At 48.3% G+C, this 22,866-nt stretch overlaps 1 protein-coding gene across 1 annotated transcript; it reads right to left on the minus strand.

Moving 5' to 3' along the window:
* Positions 1-3,715: 3,715 nt before the first annotated feature.
* LOC140717568 (uncharacterized) lies at positions 3,716-6,556 on the minus strand. Its single transcript, XM_073031143.1, has 2 exons — positions 6,527-6,556; positions 3,716-5,441 (listed from the first exon to the last, which is right to left on the minus strand). Exon 2 carries the CDS (start codon positions 4,671-4,673, stop codon positions 3,786-3,788), a length of 888 nt encoding a protein of 295 aa, XP_072887244.1. The 5' UTR covers positions 4,674-5,441; positions 6,527-6,556; the 3' UTR covers positions 3,716-3,785.
* Between the last annotated feature and the right edge of the window lie 16,310 nt (positions 6,557-22,866).

Raw genomic sequence — 22,866 nt, forward strand, 5'->3', positions numbered from 1 at the left:
ATCATTAACACTGCAAATCACTTACACAGGCTCCAATGCTTTAGGTACATTCATCTCCTCAGCAGCTCAATTTCCAATTCAACTTCAGGCAAATGCACACGTGAGACCATTCTTCGAAAGCCCTCCATCATGGATGTTCCCTCTGCGGACGGGCATGTGGTTAGATGTCAGGTAGTTGACATAGCTTTCAGCATCTAGGACAGCCATTTTCAATCCTACTCACGACCTTCTCGACACCAGTACATAAGAGAATGCGTGTCCTTTTTCCTGTGAGTTTGAGCTTGTTCCTGATGCTCTCTGTACAGAACACTGCTGTACTTCCTTGATCGAGAAAGCAACAATAACCACTTCCGTGTTCCACTTTTTACTGTACTGGAATTAAGGGGAGATTACAATCACGTTCCCAGTCCCCTGTACTAGAATTATGGGGAGATTACAATCACGTTCCCAGTCCCTGTACAGGAATTATAGGGAGATTACAATCACGTTCCCAGTCCCTGTACTGGAATTATGGGGAGATTACAATCACGTTCCCAGTCCCTGTACTGGAATTATGGGGAGATTACAATCACGTTCCCAGTCCCTGTACTGGAATTATGGGGAGATTACAATCACGTTCCCAGTCCCTGTACTGGAATTATGGGGAGATTACAACCACGTTCCCAGTCCCAGTACAGGAATTATGGGGAGATTACAATCACGTTCCCAGTCCCTGTACTGGAATTATGGGGAGATTACAATCACGTTCCCAGTCCCTGTACTGGAATTATGGGGAGATTACAATCACGTTCCCAGTCCCTTGTACTGGAATTATGGGGAGATTACAATCACGTTCCCAGTCCCCGTACTGGAATTATGGGGAGATTACAACCACGTTCCCAGTCCCTGTACTGGAATTATGGGGAGATTACAATCACGTTCCCAGTCCCTGTACTGGAATTATGGGGAGATTACAACCACGTTCCCAGCCCCAGTACTGGAATTATGCGGAGATTACAATCACGTTCACGGCTTGTTTTAATTCTGCATCCTTTTCGTTAAGAGTGAATATGAAGTACACTGGGATGCTTAAAACTGCGTACCTTGTATGAAAGATGCTTCCTGCAAACCTGGCTGATCTTTCCTGTACACAAACAGCCAAAGCAATTCCCCATTAGGAAGGAAATCTCACTCTGAGCCTTCTTCTCCAGCTGAGAGCACAAATCCAAAGTGCGTTTGAGGACCAGACCGACCCCTTTGGCTGGCGAGACCACTTCCCTTCCATTAGTTCCAGGTTCAGTTTTAGCTTTCCTTCTCGGTGGCCACAGTGGTGGCAAAGCTGATCCCTTTAGCCCGAGAATGAAGCTGTGGCTAGTGTCGCTCACACCTTTGCTTCGTGCAGGTGAAGGAGCACTGGCTCTGTTGCAATATTGACTTGCCGGGCAATATCAGCAAAAGTGGTCTTCTAGTCTTGCAGTTCGCAGACCACCATTCTCTCTAAACATATAGGGCAATTTCTTTCCGACAGTCCACACTTTGGCAGGCGTGGCCAGCTGACTCAAGCAGTGCACTTCGTCCATGGCATCGCAAAAAAGACTGCAGAGCTGAAGAGGTCAAGAACTGAAGAGGATCTCTTTTTCAGATCTGATCAGTGCCCAGGCGGATGAAATCTTCTGTTTGTTACAAAAATGTTCCCGTAGTAAAGCCTGAGGCTTGACATATCCTTTCTTCGGGTCGACGTGCTGACGATTCTCTAGGACGCCTCTCGTGTACTGCTCAAGGCAATGGAGGCTGTCACCACGGCCGTTCGTCTTGCCTTCTACACTGCTTGCAAACTTCCATAGATGCATGATACTGGAACAGATCGCCATCAAAGATAAGAATCTATCGTTTCGGCAAAGTTGTTGCCATGCCAATAAGATTATTTTTCATTTTGCTTCATCATAATACTGGTTTCTATTGACTGAAACCAGACAGTTTCTGCGCTCTAAGCGAATAAGCACTTTGAGCAGTCGGATACGGCAAAAGAGCCTCATTACTGCAGATAAGAGTAAACTCCCTGAAATATCTCTCGGGGGTCTTGTTCATGTTTCACAGATATCCCAGGGACAATTGAATCAGCATGGCCACCGAACATTGTTTTTCTCTCGGTGCCTTTTCAACACAGGAATTCAGACCGTAGGGCTACCCTGCTGGGGCACTTCCAGCCATTGTCACACTTAACTTTAGCTCCATTTCTTCCTCCAACTTACGTGTGCTGTTTCTCCTTTTCCAGAGCAGCTCCTCTCGCTCTCTCTTCAAGAGAATTGAAAATACACGTGGACTAAGATGTTAACTGGCCTGTGCTATCAGCAGTGGGATCATCAGTTGGGACATGGGGACGGTGCACCAGGATACTCTCAAAGGGCTGAATGGCCTCCTCTTGCGCTGCAGTAATTTTACAGTGGGGGGGGGAACTGTGTAATAGGAGTGGTTAAACACGCTTCAGGGACCTGTGACCAGTTAATACCATACTGTGCAAAAGTTTTAACACATAAGAATTGAAAATACACGTGGACTAAGATGTTAACTGGCCTGTGCTATCAGCAGTGGGATCACCAGCTGATCTGTCGCCTGTCCTCAGGAGTTTCGGCCTACCCATGATCAAGACTCCCTCGAGGTGGTGGGCCAGCAGCGCCTCCCACTGACAAGCTTAACAACTTGGCATCGGCCTCTATCAGAGTTGCTGGTCGCTTCCATCCAACAGATAGTCTACTCTTCAGGTATCTACGCAGCTACTGAAGGGTTTGCAAAAGATGGATACACTGTCAATAATAATTACTGTGCCATTAATGCAGCTAAATCAGCCTGTTTTAGTGTACCAAGCGGTGGCAGTTGGTACAGATTTTCTTCCTGCAGCATCTGATACACTGTCGTTCGGCTTCACGTCATCTTGCCGGTCATCTGATATATGTGCAGTGGAGACCTGGCCTGGAATTTGAGACCGTCACCTGTTGCAAGGTGGGACGTGTATTCACGGTAACGAGCTTGGGTCGATCACCGCTCCACATCACTGCCTCAGCTCTCGATGTCTGGAAGGCATTCATTTGTAACCCGTAATAAAAACGCACGACGTGAAGTACAATCCAGACAGAAAGTATATACCCCGTTCCCGTTCCTGCACGAGCAGGAGAAACCACTCCCCTGCCTGGCGACCAGGGTGCAGTGGGCAGGAGTAATAACTGTGGTGCTTTTTGGACTTGCCACTGGATTCAGTAACTGTGATGGTTGAATAGCCAGCAGGCAGCCTATTTAAACTCGGTAACAATTCACATGGGCGCATGGACTGAGTGAACCCCTTCCCACATTCAGCACAGGTGAACGGCTTCTCCCCAGTGGGACGTACCTTCAACTGAGATTAGAGTGACTCATTTCCCACAGTCTGAGCAGGACAGCGGCCTCCACCCCAGTGTGAACTAGCTGATATACCTCAAGTCGAGATAACTGAGTGAACCCCTTCCCACGGTCTGAGTGGATGAGCAGCCTCGCCCCAGTGCAAGCTCACTAACGTACCTTCAGTTGAGATGACTGAGTGAATCCCTTCCCACAGTCAGAGCAGGAGAACGGTCTCTCCCCTGTGTGAACTCGCTGATGTGCCTTCAGTTGAGATGACTGAGTGAATCCCTTCCCACAGTCAGAGCAGGTGAACGGTCTCTCCCCAGTGTGAACTCGCTGATGTGCCTTCAGTTGAGATGACTGAGTGAATCCCTTCCCACAGTCTGAGCAGGAGAACGGCCTCTCCCCAGTGTGAACTCGCTGATGTACCTTCAGTTGAGATGACTGAGTGAATCCCTTCCCACACTCTGAGCTGGTGAGCAACCACTCCCCAGTGTGAGCTGACTGCCGTCTCTGTAGGTGGGCTGACCCAGTGAATCACTTGCCAAAGTCTGACCAGGGCTCCTCCCAGTGTGAACTCGCTGGTGCCTCTGTAGGTTGGTCGACTTAGTGAACCCCTTCCCACAGTCTGAGCATGTGTAGGGTCTCTCCCCGGTGTGAATTCGCTGATGTGCCTTCAGTTGAGATGACTGAGTGAATCCCTTCCCACAGTCGGAGCAGGTGAACGGCCTCTCTCCAGTGTGAACTCGCTGGTGTGTCAGCAGGTCAGATGATCGAGTGAACCCTTTCCCACAGTCGGAGCAGGAGAACGGTCTCTCCCCAGTGTGGCGTCGCTGATGTGCCTTCAGAGTAGATGACTGAGTGAATCCCTTCCCACAGTCTGAGCAGGTGAACGGCCTCTCCCCAGTGTGAACTCGCTGATGTACCTTCAGTATAGATAACTGAGTGAATCCCTTCCCACAGTCTGAGCAGGAGAATGGCCACTGCCCTGTATGAACTGACTGGTGTGCCAGTAGTTGGAATGACTGAGTGAATCCCTTCCCACAGTCGGAGCAGGTGAATGGCCTCTCTGCAGTGTGAACTGACTGGTGTATCTTCAAGTGGGTTGACTGAGTGAACCCTTTCCCACAGTCTGAGCAGGTGAACGGTCTCTCCCCAGTGTGAACTCGCTGATGTGCCTGCAGTTGAGATGACTGACTGAATCCCTTCCCACAGTCTGAGCAGGTGAACGGCCTCTTTCCAGTGTGAACTGACCGGTGTACCAGCAGGGCAGAGGAGTAATTGAATCCCTTCCCACAGTCTGAGCAGGTGAACAGCATCTCCCCTGTGTGAACTGACACCGGTGTACCAGCAGGCCAGATGATCGAGAGAATCCCTTCCCGCAGCCTGTGCAGTTGATCAGCCTCTCCCCAATGTGAACTCACTCCAATGTAAGCGGATCAAATGACCAAGTGAACCTCTTCCCAGACTCGGACAGCTAAACCGACTCTGGCCCTTGTGAACTCATTTGTGTGGATCAGCTGAGTGAGTGAATCACTCCCAACAGACTCGGAGAGTGAAAGGCGTCTCACAGCTGTGAATCTGTGATACCTTGTCAGCTTGCATGACAGAATGAATCGCTTCCTGCAGACAGAACAGGTGAACCATCTCACCACAGTGTGAACTTGCTTCAGGCTGGATGACCCAGTGGATCCTGTCCCAGACACAGGGCACTACTGAGAGACAGAATCCCCTCCCACATTGAGAGAAGGAGAATGATGTCTCCCTGCTTTCAGTTCTCCGACAATTCACCAAGTCAGACATCAGACAGAGTGAATCCCTCAGACGGTCAATGCCATTGAAGAACTGATCTCGAGTGAACAAATGTTGGTGTCTTCTCAGCACCGCGGTTACTGTATATTTTTAAACAAAAAGCACATTTTCAGCTCGGATGAGATACTTCTGCATCTCCAAGGATGAACAACAGATATATTGGTGCTTTAAAGGAAATATATAGTCAATCCTTAAATATCTGGACAGAGATGGCAAAACTGACCTGTTGTTGTGTGTGAGAGATTCCTGCTCGCAAATTCTTTGTCATTTCCAACCTGTAAAAAGATTTACAAAAGGCATCAGTGGGCGAAGGCCAGCATTTCAGATGAAATAATTCTAGTTACACCGAAGTTTAACCCAAGTTGGAGGAAGAACTCCTGATCTTCTAACTGGGCTCGGATCAGACATCCGGTTCTCTCACTCCTTTTCTATCTGTACTAGAATGGCCCACTCCTTGGGCTCAGTTCGTCTCTCTGCTTTTGTATGATTTCCGGTTCTGGTCATGCCCTACAGCGCTGCAAAGAGCACATGATATTACATGGCTGATCCTGGAGACTTTCTATTTACTCTGGGCATTACCCCCCCCCCCCCACCCCCACCCACTCCCACTGGTGGTGAACTCACTGGTGGCAATGTCAATGAACATGAAGGGAAGGCAGTTGTCCTTCCCATTGGGTTGCTGCACTTTTGTGACGAGAAAGCTATGGGTGATTGTTATCCAGGATAAAAGTGTTTATATCATTTTGTCACCAGAGAGAATGATACAAACATACACTCACAGGTAGAAAGATCCTGAGCAAGGTAGAACAATGTGATTTTCTCAAGAATTCAATCTAATGGAAGCATTTTTTTTCCCCAATGTAGCACTAATTGACATTTATATCACAGAAGAGGTCGACTCTTCGTCCTAGATTAACCCAGAATTATATCACTGTTCCGAGCTCCTAATCCTTGGATTTAGATAGACGGAGATCAACGGATTCCCCCTGGCAGATCCAACCGCTGCAATTCCTTCCGCCCGTATTACCAAACACGCCCGACCATCTGACAGGGAAAGGTCTAGAATTGAAACTCATGGCTGCCCGTCTACCCAGAAACCCCCACGAAACAGAGACCCATCTATCCGCCTTAGTCCCTGCGAAGCGCATGCGCCATAGAAATGCTGCCTTGTCCTTCGCTGGTCAGCAGAGAGCATCCCGAGGGGCCCGGGTACGGATCGTCGGGCTGAGAGATGGGGAAAGGAGGGTAAATGTCCCGGGGTTCGGGGCCACGGTGCACCGGGAGTTCGCAACAATTGTCCCCCCCCCCACCCCCCACAGGCGCTGTGTGAACGCCGGCGCTGCTGAACACCGGCTCCTACCTGCTGTTGATCCTCCGCCCCCTGTCCGCCACTGAGCGCATGCGCAATAGGCGGAAACGAGCTGCGAGTTTTACTCATGCGCAGTTGGTGGAGCTAGTCTTGCCATTTGCGCATGCGCATTTAATCATAGGCGAATTCTGAAAACTCCGTTGTGAGGGGCACTTGCCGTTTGAAAGCACAGAAAATGACCAAAAGCATTGGAAAGGGGAGTTTAACATCTCAGAGCATTCTTCCTTGGCCCAGAGTCTCGAGGAACGGTGAATATTTGGGAGAGCCCCAGTGAATTCGACTTTTGCAGTGTGCAGAAAGTCATAGACGACATTCAAGGTGAACCTCTTCACCCACAGACCCGCCGTCATAGAGGGAATGAGGGGTGATCAGCTGTCATCATAAACCGTCTTCCCCAGCCAGTTACCTCGCGTGCAGACTTTGGGAGATCAACGGTCTCGCTGTTCCTCCATTGTAATCCCGTTTCAATTGTCTCCATGTATCACCTCAGGTCTGTCCGGACAGAACTTATTTGTCACTTTGTCTTTGCACTGTGGAAGGAAAACGGAAAACCCGCGCGTATTACCGGGAGGACGTACAGACTGCTGGCACAGAAGCCGGAACTCACACTAGCTGCTCGGCTACGAGTCGTCCCAACCTGCAATTCACTAACCCACCCGTCCCCTTCTTCCTCCAAGTCATTTCCAAAAATCACCTCAAAGAGCACTGTTCCGGAACAGATCCCTTGGAAATGCTCCGTGTACTTCAGCGTCTTACTCTCTGGCCATGATCCTTCCAAATCCAGGCAGCCAGGTTTTTGCATAGATCTTATGCCTCCTGACTTACTGGATGGGTCTATTACGGGGACTCAATTCCGAATAGACAGCACCCACTGCTCAATACCTCGTTAATTTATTTTGTCATCTCCTCGAAAAAGTCAGTCAGGTGCATAAGGCACGACCTGCCCCTCACAAAGCCATATGATTGTCCCTAATGCCACTTCCTCAAATATTCATTATACCTGATGTTAAAAATCCTCTCCAATAGTTTACTCAGCATTAATGCTAGAGTCACTTATTTACAATTCCCAGGATTACCAATTTTGTTTCTTGAACAAGCTTATATATGGATTTATATTTAGATTTTACCCGATCTAGGTGAAAGTAGATTGATTTTGCAGACCAAGTAATGAAGAGCAAGCCCCTGAGTAAAGGACTCCGTGAAGGATTCGTCAAATGAGCTTCACCTCCAGCGGGTAATATGGCAGCACACACTGTTGCTCATATCGTTATCTTTCTAATTATAAAGATAATCCTCGCGTTCATGTTTGTTCAGTCTCTCCAACTTCCCACTTGCAACATTTCAAATTAACTGAGCCATTGTTCCGTAAATTATCCCGTGTCTGTTTTTGCTTTTGCAGTCTCTGACACTGTCCTTCTAGAAGACCAGCTTTCTGAAATCATCCATTATTATTTTGCTCTTTGTCCGTAGTCGGTTCCGTAATGGCAAAGCCGAATCTCACGTCGATACTGACAAGGATTAGGGACGTGCTCAGACCGAAGGTTTGTGATGTGTCTATTTTAACGAAAGGGGTATTGTGAACAAAGCGGACGAGCTTAGAGTGTGGATCAATACTTAAGGATAAGATGTAGTGGCCATTACAGAGACTTGGATGGCTCAGGGACAGGAATGGTTACTTCAACTGCCCCGTTTTAGATGTTTCAGAAAGGACAGGGAGGGAGGCAAAAGAGGTGGGGGCGTGGCACTGTTGATCAGAGATAGTGTCACGGCTGCAGAAAAGGTGGACACCATGGAGGGATTGTCTACGGAGTCTCTATGGGTGGAGGTTTGGAACAGGAAGGGGTCAATAACTTTACTGGGTGTTTTTATAGGCTGCCCAATAGTAACAGGGATATCGAGGAGCAGATAGGGAAATAATAACAGAGTTGTCGTGATGGGATATTTTAATTTCCCAAATATCGATTGACATCTCCCTAGAGCGAGGGGTTTAGATGGGGTGGAGTTTGTTAGATGTGTTCAGGAAGGTTTCTTGAGACAATATGTAGACACGCCTACAAGAGGAGAGACTGTACTTGATTTGGTATTCAGAAATGAATCTGGTCAGGTGTCAAATCTCTCAGTGGGAGAGCATTTTGGAGATAGTGATCATAATTCTATCTCCTTTACAATAGCATTGGAGAGATATAGGAACAGACAAGTTCGAAAAGCGTTTAACTGGAGTAAGGGGAATTATGAGGCTATCAGGCAGGAAACTGGAAGCTTAAGGGTCGGCACGACATTGTGGGCCGAAGAGCCTGTACTGTGCTGTACTATTTTATCTTCTATGTAGAATTGGAAACAGATGATCTCCGGAAAATATATGGAAGAAATGTGACAAATGTTCAGAGGATATTTGTGTGGAATTCTGCATAGGTACGTCCCAATGAGAGAGGGAAGTTATGGTAGGGTACAGGAACCATGGTGTACAAAGGCTGTAATAAATCTAGTCAAGAAGAAAAGAAAAGCTTACAAAAGGTTTAGAGAGCTAGGTAATGTTAGAGATCCAGAAGATTATAAGGCTAACAGGAAGGAGCTTAAGAAGGAAATTAGGAGAACCAGAAGGGTCCATGAGAAGGCCTTGGCAGGCAGGATCAAGGAAATTCTACAAGCAAGCGAAGAGCAAGAGGATAAGACATGAAAGAATAGGACATATCAAATGCGACAGTGGGAAAGTGTGTATGGAACCGGAGGAAATAGCAGAGATACTTAATGAATACTTTGCTTCAGTATTCACTATGGAAAAGGATCTTGGTGATTGTAGTGATGACTTGCAACAGACTGAAAAGCTTGAGCATATAGATATTAAGAGATAGGATGTGTTGGAACTTTTGGAAAGCATCAAGTTGGCTAAGTCGCCAGGACCGGATGAGATGTACCCCAGGCTACTGTGGGAGGCGAGTTAGGAGATAGCTGAGACTCTGCTGATGATCTTTGCATCATCAATGGGGACGGGAGAGGTTCCAGAGTATTGGAGGGTTGTGAATGTTGTTCTTTTTTTCAAGAAAAGGAGTAGAAATAGCCCAGGAAATTATAGACCAGTGTGTCTTACCTCAGTGGTTGGTAAGTTGATGGAGAAGATCCTGAGAGGCAGGATTTATGAACATTTGAAGAGGTATAATATGATTAGGAATAGTCAGCATGGCTTTGTCAAGGGCAGGTCGTGCCTTCAAACCTGATTGAATTTTTTTGAAGATGTCACTAAACACATTGATGAAGGTAGAGCAGTAGATGTAGTGTATATGGATTTCAGCAAGACATTTGATAATGTACCCCATGCAAGGCTTATTGATAAAGTAAGGAGGCATAGGATCCAAGGGGACATTGCTTTGTGGATCCAGAACTGGCTTGCCCACAGAAGGCAAAGAATAGTTGTAGATGGGTCATATTCTGCATGGAGATCAGTCACCAGTAGTGTGCCTCAGGGATCTGTTCTGGGATCCTCAATCTATGTGATTTTTATAAATGACCTGGATGAGGAAGTGGAGGGATGGGTTAGTAAGTTTGCTGATGACTCAGAAGTTTTGTGGATAGTGTGGAGGGCTGTCAGAGGTTACAGCAGGACATTGATAGGATCCAAAACTGGGCCGAGAAGTGGCAGATGGAGTTCAATCCAGGTAAGTGTGAAGAGGTTCATTTTGGTAGGTCAAATATGATGGCAGAATATCGTATTAATGGTAAGACTCTTGGCAGTGTGAAGGATCAGAGGGATCTTAGGATCCAAGTCCATAGGACGCTCAAAGCTGCTATGCAAGTTGACACTGTGGTTAAGAAAACATACGGTGCATTGGCCTTCATCAATCGTGGAATTGAATTTAGGAGCCGAGAGGTAATGTTGCAGCTATATAGGACCCTGGTCAGACCCCACTTGGAGTACTGTGCTCAGTTCTGGTCGCCTCACTACAGGAAGGATGTGGAAACCATAGAAAGGGTGCAGGGAGATTTACAAGGATGTTGCCTGGATTGGAGAGCATGCCTTATGAGAATAAATTAAGTAAACTCAGCCTTTTCTCCTTGGAACGACGGAGGATGAGAGGTGACCTGATAGAGGTGTACAAGATGATGAGAGGCATTGATTGTGTGGATAGTCAGAGGCTTTTCCCCAGGGCTGAAATGGTTACCACAAGAGGACACAGGTTTAAAGTGCTGGGGAGTAGGTACAGGAGGAGATGTCAGAGGTTAGTTTTTTTACTCAGAGAGTAGTGAGTGCGTGGAATGGGCCCGGCAACGGTGGTGGAGACGGATATGATAGGGTCTTTTAAGAGGCTTTTGGAATGGTACATGGAGCTTAGTAAAATAGAGGGCTATGCGTAGGCCTAGTAATTTCTAAGGTAGGGACATGTTCTGCACAGCTTTGTGAGCCGAAGGGCCTGTATTGTGCTGTAGGTTTTCTATGTTTCTATATCAGGTTCCATTTCCCTCCACTGTGTCTTTTGTTCTGGTGTTCACAAAATCACTCTCTCTCGCCCACCCTCGCTCGCTCTCACGCTCTCTTTCTTTCTCTCTCTCTCTCCCTCTCACTGCCCCTCTCACTCACTCCCCCTCTCACCCCCCCTCTCTCTCACTCCCCCTCTCAATCCGTCTCTCTCACTCCCTGTCTCTCTCACTCCGTCTCTCTCACTTCCTCTCTCTCTCTCTCTCCTCACCCCCCCCCCCCCCTCTTTATCGCGCGCGCTTTCAGTCACAAATACAAGTGAAGGTAATGGTACTTTGCCGTAATTTGTAAACAGTTACATTCTGTTATTGAAAGATATTTCAAGGTGACAAAGAGAAGGAGAACCTGCAGGTAGAGGGACGAAGAAGAGGATGAAGGAACGTGCGGGTTCTGACGGGAACAGGAGTGTCTGACACAGACGAAAATATACTTCAAATTCAGGCAGCTTTGTCAGAACCGGGAAGCGGGGGAACGGGTTTGCGTCGTTCGATTTAACAGGAGCGGGACGTGAGGCGCAAAGGGGATTTCTCTGGGATGGCGAGGCCGGTGATGCCGTCACTGTAAACAACTGTTTTGTAGCTCTGTTCATTACACTACTTCCACTTGCCCATAGTGTGGGTATTGAATAGGGAGCATTCAGGCAGCTGAATAGTAATCTTTTACAGCATTACTTTTGAACGTTTAATGAGATTCAAAATCCGATTCAGTGGGTATTTCTCTGCATTCTTTAGTTCCTCTCGGAATTTGTTCTGAGTCAGGGCGTAAATACACGTGTGCCTGGTGCAGGAGCTGAGAATCTACAGCATTGTCGCTGTCATTTCTGTGACGTAACGGGGATCAGTGAATGAATCAGAATAAATATTTATAATCCGTTGATAGATTTAAAACACCACCTGTGTAATCCACAGCAATATGAAACTACCGGTTATGCTGAAGAGCAAAACGATGGATTTGCGTAGGTTCTCCATCTCCCGGTCCTTGTCACTCTCTCCACTCTTTTGTCCCCGGAGCCCCCTGCGGGCTCGACTGGCCGCTAGAATCCGCCTGACAGTCAGAATATTGAACAGTAAAATCAGACAGAATGGTGTTACGTACCCGTGACACGTGACAGTGGTACCCTTGTCACGTGACTGGGGTTGAAGTTATACTGGACATGAGGTAATGGTCTTGTGATGGTGGAGTGATGTCATTTTCCCGCCAGTAGAGGTCATGTGACAGGTTTTTTTTTACAGGTTATAAAAGGAAGACCCACCCTGTCAGGTGGGGCAGTTCGTGGCTAGATTTGCCAAGATGACTTCATGTCACTGCGTGATTTAATGTGATGACGCAGTTTAGTTAAAAAATGAAGTTTTGTATATTGCCTAAAGTTTAAAAGGTCATTGCCAGCGGTTTCTTTGCTGGTGGAGAGTGAAGATAAAAGTTTGGAAGATAAAAATCGAGGAGAATCGATTTTCGACGGTGGAAAGTTCGACCTTATTTGATCCTCATTCGGAAGGATTTCGTTGACTGTTCTCGTGTTAATCTCCGCTGGGATAGCGGGAGATTGAGAATAGTGTGGAAGGTAGGTCAGTGTTTTTAAGCCGTTATATTCCATAAAATTCTTCGTGGGAAAGTTCGACGCCGGGGAATCGAAGGACAACGACGTGGAAGAGAATTTAAATCGCTTTAAAAAGTCTCTCCTTTTAAATGGACTGTGAGCTTTTGAACTTTTGGCATACCGCTTTAAAGAACTGTTTTTTTTTTCAATACCGCTTTAAGAACTGTTTGAACTGCAACGTTATTAAGAACTGTGAATCTGCCGCACAGCAGCTGAATTCCGGTTAAGCTAATGTTTGTTTACTTTTGGGGGGTTTGTTTTCAGTGTTTAATAAACGTGTTATTTGTTATAAAAACCCTTGCCTAACTCATATATATTTATTGTTGCCTGAATACGTAACAATGGGACTAATAATGTGGTGAAACAACTCATTTGCCACCCAGAATATTTGTGGCTCCGTATACCAGAACAATACCAAGGAACACCATTAATTGTTATTACAGGCTCAAATATAAACTGCCAGGGGACAGTCTCCAAACAGGCCAGCACACTCACTGTCCCGATAACCACAGCCGCCGTTCTCTCGGTGCAATATTTTGTTTTCAGCTTCTCACAGCAAATAGCCGCAAATCGATCGACGGTGAAAGCGGCCGTCAGCCAGACTGAGGTGGTCGTGCTCGCATAAGACAGACATGTAGTGAAGCTGCACACGGGTGTGATCCACAGGAATGACGGGGTGGGGGGGGGAAGTACGGTGTGGCAGTCCAGCCCAGTAGGGGATCGGAGATAACGACCAGGAGATCGGCCGCTGCCATTCCCACCAGGTAGCGAGTGACACATTTGGAGAGACCGCACTTTCCTCGGGACAGGATCACAATCGCCACCAAGTGCGCTGGAAGAGAGACAGGGAACAGCAAGTTGAGAAAATACTGATCAGAAGCCAATGCAGCAGTTCGAGGGGATCCTGTAATATTTCCACTTTATTGCTGCATTTTGCAGTGGGAGGGTTGAGAGAGGGCGCAGAGCTGTCGGAGACCGAGAAGAAGGTTTCACAACAAAATAAAGTCAATATGATCTGAATCCGGATTCCTCACTGATGACGGAAATGTGAAGTGGCAGCGCAAAGCTAAAACTGGGAAACTTTCTCATCAGAGTCAATACTGGATGGAACATTTTCTACCGGCGTCTCGTCTGGATGAAGGGAATAAATCCGGACGCTGATGGCCAATCTTCCATTGGACAATAAATGGTGATCTCTGCCAGCGACAGAACAGCAGAACAAAAAACAGGGAATGCTGGAATACTTATCCAGGCAAAACAGAATATGTGGAAAACAGTTAAAGTATCTCTCCTCAGAACTGTTCTCAGAGAGACCCCTGACACGAGTGTTAACTGCTTTCTCTTTCCATACAGGCTGCTTGGGGCTCAGTGTTTCCAGCATTCCCCGAGTTTGTTTCCTATTCCATCATTTGCCACCTCACTGACTTTACAACAGAACATTGACTGATTCCAACAGATACAGCGCAGTCTGACACAACCTCACAGACAGACAGGACGCCTCCCACTGAATCCATCACAGGGAAGCAGGGGAGAGGAATTCAGCGTCCAGCGGCAAACTCGGTGCCGGAGTCAGATGTGTATAACGGTGTCAGATGTAGGTATAACAGAATACATTTCTCAGAATGGTGTTGTGTTAACTGGCTCGCCAACGATTTCATGGTGTTGTCCATCAACTGCTTTGCATTCAGTCATGGCGCAGACATTCATTCAAACCCTCAGTAGATTTGTGCTACCACACAGAAGGACTCGCATTTGCTGGTGCGTCGTTCCAGTCGATGATGTAATTTCTGCACCCAGACGGCCAAGCACTTCCATACAAATGCGACCCATCACTGGGCATCAGCTCCGCGGGTCGCATAAAGACAACGTTCACAGATTAATACGGCGCACCTGCTAAAAGACCAAAACCACAGAGATCCCATTATTGTTCGCTAAAGCTGGACGGACGCTGCCTGACCCGCTGAGTCCCGCCAATGTTGGCACATTCGCTGATTTCCTGCAGCGGTTTGATTTTGTAACAAAATCCCAGAATCCACAACCGCGGCGCTTCCAAGCCATCCCCAAATATTGGAACCGGAGAGGGCATAGTGGGAACCAGCGATAGAAAGGATCGCGACACCAGGTCCCGCCCACAACGGCTGACGCTGAGACATACCCGGAATTCCGAAGGCTGAAGTAAAAGGGAGGTAAATAAATACCATCTCCCAGGAGATTTGACACTGTCTTTCAGTAAGTGGTCGCCGAGGCTCTGGCAGAGTATGGCGCGTGATGATGATGTTGATTTCATTAAGAATTTGCCTCCTGAATTCACTGCTCTGACCAACAGTCGAGCTGATGCATTACAAACGGCCCTGGTTTATACGGAAGATCAGTCACCAAATAGATAGATAGATAGATAGATAGATACTTTATTCATCCCCATGGGGAAATTCAACATTTTTTCCAATGTCCCATACACTTGTTGTAGCAAAAACTCATTACATACAATACTTAACTCAGTAATAATATGATATGCATCTAAATCACTAACTCAAAAAGCATTAATAATAGCTTTTAAAAAAAGTTCTTAAGTCCTGGCAGTTGAATTGTAAAGCCTAATGGCATTGGGGAGTATTGACCTCTTCATCCTGTCTGAGGAGCATTGCATCGACAGTAACCTGATTATCTTTCTTGCTTACAGCCACTTAAACAAACACATCAATTCAACACCATTGCCTCTGCGTAGGTATTGGGCCGATTGAACTCTCGTACGTCACAACTCTCAGGCATTCCCTCAGCCGTGTCTCGGCTGGCCGAATGGCCGGCGGATTCAACGACAAAGACTGGGCTTTGTCACAGAGCCGCTACATTTACAAGAGTCTTGTTTTCGTTAGCTACATATTCATCTATGAACAAGAGTCCAACGACACTGACCGACCGCTACCTTCCTCTCTCTGCATTTTCCCATTTTGAGGTGCCCTTCAATCCTTCAGTTCCCTCCTGGCCGCTCACTTACCTCCAAAGTTCATGCACGTTGTTAATATACGGACGAGTCACCATATACAACACTGTGATTTATTTTCTTGCGGACAATAAGTCTGTGTAATAATAACCATAACTGAATCAATTAAAGACAACACCCATTTGGGCGCACAAAGTGTGCACTAGACAACAAACTAGGCAAATACAAAAATAAATAATAATAATAATAATAATAATAATAATAATAATAATAATAATAATAATAATAATAATAATAATAATAATAATAATAATAATAATAATAAACAAATTCGCGATAAATATCGAGAACATGACCTTGAGAGTGATTCTATAGGTTGTGGGGACATTTTAATGATGGGGCAAGTGAAGTTGAGTAAAGTTATCCCCTTTGGTTCTAGAGCCTGACGTCTGAGGGGTAATAACTGTTCCTGAACCTGGTGGTGTGGGTCCTGAGGCTCCTGTACCTCCTTCCCGATGGAATCAGTTCAGAGTTGAGGTTATCCTCACTGGTTCAGGAGCCTGATGGTTGAGGGGTAATAACTGTTCCTGAACCTGGTGGTGTGGGACCTGAGGCTCCTGTACCTCCTTCCCGATGGAATCAGTTCAGAGTTGAGGTTTTCCTCACTGGTTCAGGAGCCTGATGGTTGAGGGGTAATAACTGTTCCTGAACCTGGTGGTGTGGGTCCTGAGGCTCCTGTACCTCCTTCCCGATGGAATCAGTTCAGAGTTGAGGTTATCCCCTCTGTTTCAGGAGCCTGATGGTTGAGGGGTAATAACTGTTCCTGAACCTGGTGGTGTGGGACCTGAGGCTCCTGTACCTCCTTCCCGATGGAATCAGTTCAGAGTTGAGGTTATCCTCACTGGTTCAGGAGCCTGATGGTCGAGGGGTAATAACTGTTCCTGAACCTGGTGGTGTGGGACCTGAGGCTCCTGTACCTCCTTCCCGATGGAATCAGTTCAGAGTTGAGGTTATCCTCACTGGTTCAGGAGCCTGATGGTCGAGGGGTAATAACTGTTCCTGAACCTGGTGGTGTGGGACCTGAGGCTCCTGTACCTCCTTCCCGATGGAATCAGTTCAGAGTTGAGGTTATCCTCACTGGTTCAGGAGCCTGATGGTTGAGGGGTAATAACTGTTCCTGAACCTGGTGGTGTGGGACCTGAGGCTCCTGTACCGTCTCCCCGATGGCAGCAGCGAGAAGAGAGCACGTCCTGGGTGCTAGGGGTCCATGATAATGAATGCTGCTTTCGTGCATAGCATTTCTTGCAGAAGTCAATGTGGGGAGAGCTTTGACCTTGAGGGACTGGGGTTTTGTGGGATTTTCCATTCAAAGTCATCGTTGTTTCCATGCAAGCTCCGATGCAGCCAGTGAACATCCTCTCCATTGCACAGCGAGCGAAGTTTGTCAAGGTTTGTGATGTGATGCAGAATCTTCATAAACCTCTGAGAACGCGGAGGCACTGCCGTGCTCTCTCCGTGATGGACTAGGACAGGTCAGCTGAAACAATAACACCGGGGAATTTAAAGCTGCTGATCAGTACCGGCTCATAGGCGTCTCGTTAGCGACTCTGATGTCAATAATCAGCACCTTGGTCCAGCTGACATTGTAGAAGAGTTGTTGTATGGGACCAGTCCGCCAGGTTTTCAGTCTCCCTCCTATATGGGTTGTTAGGACGAGGTTGAGGACGAACCCAAGTGCAGGACACAGGCGCCGAGGCAGAGTCGTGAGGCGTTCACATCGTCGCGATCGGGGAACCTGTATCCAGGAGAGTCTTCACACGGTTTACGACGATGTATCCAGGAGAGTCTTCACACGGTTTACGACGATGTATCCAGGAGAGTCTTCACACGGTTTACGACGATGTATCCAGGAAATGATGAGGAGCTTAGAACCGACCGTCCTAAAGAATCAGGAAACGAGGTTTACTCACAATAGAGCCGACCAGACGAACCGGCAAAGCAGGGCTGTGACGCCCGAGTTTTATCCTATGTTCGCTAATGGGGACGAGGTAATTACGCTGTAATTAGCTGAACTGGGAACGAATGGAAATCAGGCGAGGGGATGAAGACCCAATTAAAGAGGTAATAGCAAGTTGGGGAATTTCCAGAGGGGACCATGACCGTACCCCAACCCCCCCCCCCCCCCCAACGTAAGCCTCCAGGCGATCCTCCAGACTTGTCCGGGTGGTCCCGATGGAAGTCTTGGGTGAGGGAGGAGTCCAGAATGAAGGAGCGGGGAACCCAGGAACGCTCTTCAGGACCGTAACCTTCCCAGCTGACTAGGTATTGGAGGCCCCTGCCCCGACGGCGCACATCCAGTAGCCGCCGGACGGTTGTCGATGATCCGGGCGGGTGGAGGGGTTTCGGTCGGAGGACACAAGGGGCTGACGGGAACGGGTTTTACTGGAGAGATGTGAAATGTAGGGCGGATGCGCAGAGGCTTCGGGAGTCTAAGCCGGACTGCTGTGGGGCTGATAATACTTTCGACCTCGAAAGGTCCTAGGAAGCGAGGGGCGAGTTTCTTCCGCTCGTTTTTGGGGGGAATGTCTTTGGACGAGAGCCACAGCTTCTGCCCAGGTTGATACTCGGGTGCAGGAGGCCGATGGTGATCGGCAATCCTCCTATTGTGATCAGCTGATCGGAGCATGACCGTGCGCGTCTCCTCCCAACCTGAGAGCTGACGGAATCAGGCACAAAAAAAGCTATCGGCAGGTCCATTGCCGGGGTCAGGGGTCATCCCGTTGGGCTTCCTTTACTATGGACTCAACCTCCCAACTGAGGGTCGCCGCCACACAGGGTGGTGGGCGGACAGTCCCTGGGCTGGAAGAGTTGTATTGGCGGGAGAGCGCGTCCGGATTCCTGTTCTCGGATCCTGCACGGTATGTGAGGGAAAACTTGAACCGTCCATAAAATAATGCATAACGGGCCTGGCGGGAGTTCAAACGTTTGGCGGTCTGAATATATCCCAGGTTCTTATGATCAGTCCAAATAATAAACGGGCGTTCCGCCCCCTCCAGCCAGTGCCTCCACTCCTGCAATGGTAGCTTGACCACCAGTAGTTCCCGACTCCCCACGTCGTCATTCCGCTCGGCGGGGTCAGTCGGCAAGAAAGGAAAGCACAGGGATGAAGCTTTTCGTCCTGACTGGATCGTTGGGACAGGACCGCTCCTACTCCGGAGTCGGAGGCGTCAACCTCTACAATGAATTGACGGGAGGGGGGGGGGGGTGCGGATGGACCAGGATGGCAGCGGTTGTGAACCGCCTCTTCAGGTCAGTGAATGCCGAATCAACCTCGGAGTCCCAACTAAAAGGTGTTTTAGGCGAGGTATGCCCGGTAAGGGGGGGGGGGGGGCCGCCACTCGACTGTAGTCTCTGATAAATTGGCAATAAAAGTTTGCAAACCCCAAAAATCACTGAAGTCGCTTGTGGATCGCGGGTCTGGACCATTCTTCCACCGCCCCGATCCTCTCAGGGTGTGCCCTCATCTGCCCGCTCTCGATGACGTAGCTCAGGAAGTTGACCGAAGGGACGTAGAACTCACATTTCTCCGCCTCCACAACTAACCTGTTCTCCCACAGTCTCTGGAGGACTAGACGGACATGGTGAATGTGTTCCTGGAGGCTGCTAGAAAATATTAAGATATCATTAATATATTAAGTATTAATATTAAATATTAAGATGAACACGAAGCGATTAATAAAACACATCATTGATTAGGGCTTAAAAAACAGCGGGGGCATTGGTGAGGCCAAACGGCATGACCAAGTATTCGAGGTGGCCCGTCATCCACTCATCTTCCTCCCTCATAGATGGTAGGCGCTATGAAGGTCCAACTTCAAGCAGATGGTGGCTCCGTGGAGTGGTTCAAATGCTGAGTTAATGAGGGGTAGCGGGCACTTATTTTTAACTGCTACATTGTTTAGGCCGTGGTAATTAATACAGGGACGAAGCGACTCGTCCTTCTTCTCTACAAAGAAGAAACCGGCGCCCACTGGGAAGGATAAAGGTCTGATAATGCCCGCAGCGAGGGACTCATTAATGTATTTCTCCATAGCCTTTCTCTCCGGTCGGAATAAGATATAAAAGCGACTGGTGGGTAACGAACCCCGGGCAGAAGGTCAATAGTGTAATCAAGCGGGCGGTGCGGAGGCAGGGAAAGAGCCCGTTGTTTTCTGAGTACCTGTCCCAGGTCATGCTATTCTGCGGGGATTCAGGACAAGTCAAGGGGTTCCAAGACAGGCGAGATCGGGGTAGCCTCCCTAAGGGATGGAGCCGACCGCAGACAGGTGGTGTGGCAAAACGGGCTATCCTCCCGGCAGACCAGTCGATGTAGGGGTTATGGTGGTTCAGCCAGGGATATCCTAGAACTACAGGGGCTTGAGGAGAATAGATTAGATTAAATTGTACCTCTCAATGGTTTCCGGACAGAAGCAAGGGCAGGGGTGGTGTACAGTGGGTAACCCGAGCCAGCAGTTTTCCATCCAGCGCCCGGGACTCCAGAGGGGTTTTTAACGGCTCCCGAGGTTTTGTCCTCGTCCAGCAGATTACCCTCGGCACCGGAATCCACCAAGGCGGATAGCGACAGGGACTGTTGTCGATAGTTCACGGTAGCCGGGATCTGCATCCGGGTCTGGGGGATTGCAGGGGGTGTCGTCCGGCACACCAGGATCCCCCTTTCTACTGCTGAGCCCTCCCTTCCGGCCGCAGAGAACAGGTATCCCGGAAATGTCCCGGCTGGCCACAATAGTAACAATCCCCAGTTCTCCACCTCCGAAGTCGTTTGGCAGGACGGTTCCGTCCCAGCTGCATCGGTTTCTCCCCCAGGGTGGTGGGGACGGTCGGAGCAGGAGCCGGGGAAGGGAGGCTGTCTGAAGATGGTAAGATGGCCCATGGGATGACCCGAGGAGCGGGGCGACTGGTCTTTTCTCTCAGACGCTCTTGAAGTCGATTGTCTAGCCTGGTGGCTAGAGAGATCAGAGAGTCCAAGCTGTCCGTGTCATCCCTCGCTGCCAATTTATCTTTTATCTTATCTGAGAGGCCCGTCGAAACACTTCCCGTAGTGCCTCGTCATTCCACTCAAAGTCGGCTGCTAATGTTGTCACACGGGAACGGACCCAAGTACAAGACACAGACACTGAAGTATTGGGAACTGGACTGGACTACAATTAGGAACGGAACTGGACACAGATTAGGAGCTGGGACAGGAACACAGACTTGGGCTGGGACTTTGGCTAGGAAAGCGGGACCAGGACAAGGAAATGGGAACTAGAAGCCTGGGCTTGGACTCCGAGCCAGAGACTGGACAAGGACCCAGAACTTGGGTCTTGACTTGGGCTTGGACACCCAGAACTAGGCAAGGACATGATGAGGCCTGGGTTCTTCGAGGCCTGGCTCAGTTAGGTCCTTGAGTACGGAGCCAGGACTCCTTCTTAGAGCACGGGGCTGGGCCCCTTCCTTGGACGCCGGGCCGGGATGTTTACCAGGATGTAGGGCCATCACCACCATTGCCGGCAGCCCATTCCACGCACTCACCATTCTCTGCTAAAAAACGTACCCCTTGACATCTCCTCTGTACCTGCTTCCAAGCATCTCAAAACTGTGCCCTCTCGTGCTATCCATTACAGCCCTGGGAAAAAGCCTCTGACTATTCACACAATCAACGCCTCTCAACGTCTTATACACATCTATCAGGCCACCTCTCATCCTCTGTCGCTCCGAGGAGAAAAGGCCGAGTTCACTCAACCTATTCTCATAAGACATTCTCCCCAATCCAGGCAACATCCTTGTAAATCTCCTCTGCACCCTTTCTATGGCTTCCACATCCTTCCTGTAGTGAGGCGACCAGAACTGAGCACAGTACTCCAAGTGGGGTCTGACCAGGGTCCTATATAGCTGCAACATTACCTACCAGCTCTTAAACTCAATCCCACGAATGATGAAGGCCAATGCACCGTATGTTTTCTTAACCATGGAGTCAACCTGCGCAGCAGCTTTGAGCGTCCACCGACTCGGCCACAAATGTTGGCGAATTCTTGCAGCAGTCTGTTTGCTCGATTCAGATCCCAGCATCCACAGTCCCGGTGTTTCAATTCCATTCCTGAAATGCGGAATACCGGGACTGGGCAAGTGACACTGGAAACCGGCGACAGAAACAATCACCACTTCGAAATTAAACATCAACTCCCACCAACGGCAGCTGACACTGCGGCTCACCGGGAATTCCAAAGGCTGAGATAAAAGGATAGCAAACTTCTCCTGTCCGCCAGGTGACTGGATATTCCACTTCAGTGAGAATCTGTGAACCCTGTTGCTTCTCAATGCACAGCTCCGGCAGACACTCTGAGCTGACGGCCATGGTTATTCAGCGGATCAGTCCCCAGAGAAACGGAAACATTAATTCAACACCATTGTCTCTGATGTAAATATTGGGCCGACTACATCAGCATTCTAGGACCTTACCTTGGAAGTGTCTCGGGTGAAAATAAAGCCAGTAGGTTTGTCACGGAGCAGCTGCACTTATAGGTTACATATTTTCTGTTGAGAAATTTGTCATCGATAAAGGAAGCCGAGCAACATCGATCGACCCCGACCTTGTGTCCTTGGAAGTTCACATTTTAAACTGTTCAGTATCTACCTGGCCGCTCTCTCCGTCTCCAAGGTTTAAAGTTCAAAGTCAATTTCTTATCCAATCGCATCTACTGTTTCTGATCATATGAAACCACATCTTGTGGGCTTACTCAATAAATCCATGCATGAATAACCTTAATAGAATCAATGAAAGACGGCGCCAATATGGTCATTCAAACACTGTACAAATAAGACAATAAGACCATCAGAGAGAGCAGCAGAATTAGGCCATTTGGCCCATCGAATCTGCTCCGCCATTTCATCATGGTCGATTCAATTTTCCTCTCAGCTCCAGTTTTCTACTTTTTCCTCGTGATCTTTTATGACCAATGAAGAATCTATCAACTTCTGCCTTAAATATACATACAGACTTGGCCTCCACAGCTGCCTGTGGCAAAGAGCCCCACAATTTCACAATTCTGTGAAATTCCGCCTAAAGAAATTCCTCCTCAACACCGTTCTAAATGGAGGTCCTCCATTCCAAATGGTCTTAGACTCCCTCACTATAGGAAACATCCTCTCCACATCCACTCTATCTGTGTCCCTGATCCTAGACTCCCCAGTATAGGAAACATCCTCTTCACATCCACTCTATCTGTGTCCACTGGTCCTAGACTCCCCACTATAGGAAACATCCTCTTCACATCCACTCTATC

The sequence above is a fragment of the Hemitrygon akajei genome, chromosome 28 (genome assembly GCF_048418815.1).
Source record: "Hemitrygon akajei chromosome 28, sHemAka1.3, whole genome shotgun sequence".
In the NCBI taxonomy this organism is placed as follows: Eukaryota; Metazoa; Chordata; class Chondrichthyes; order Myliobatiformes; family Dasyatidae; genus Hemitrygon; species Hemitrygon akajei.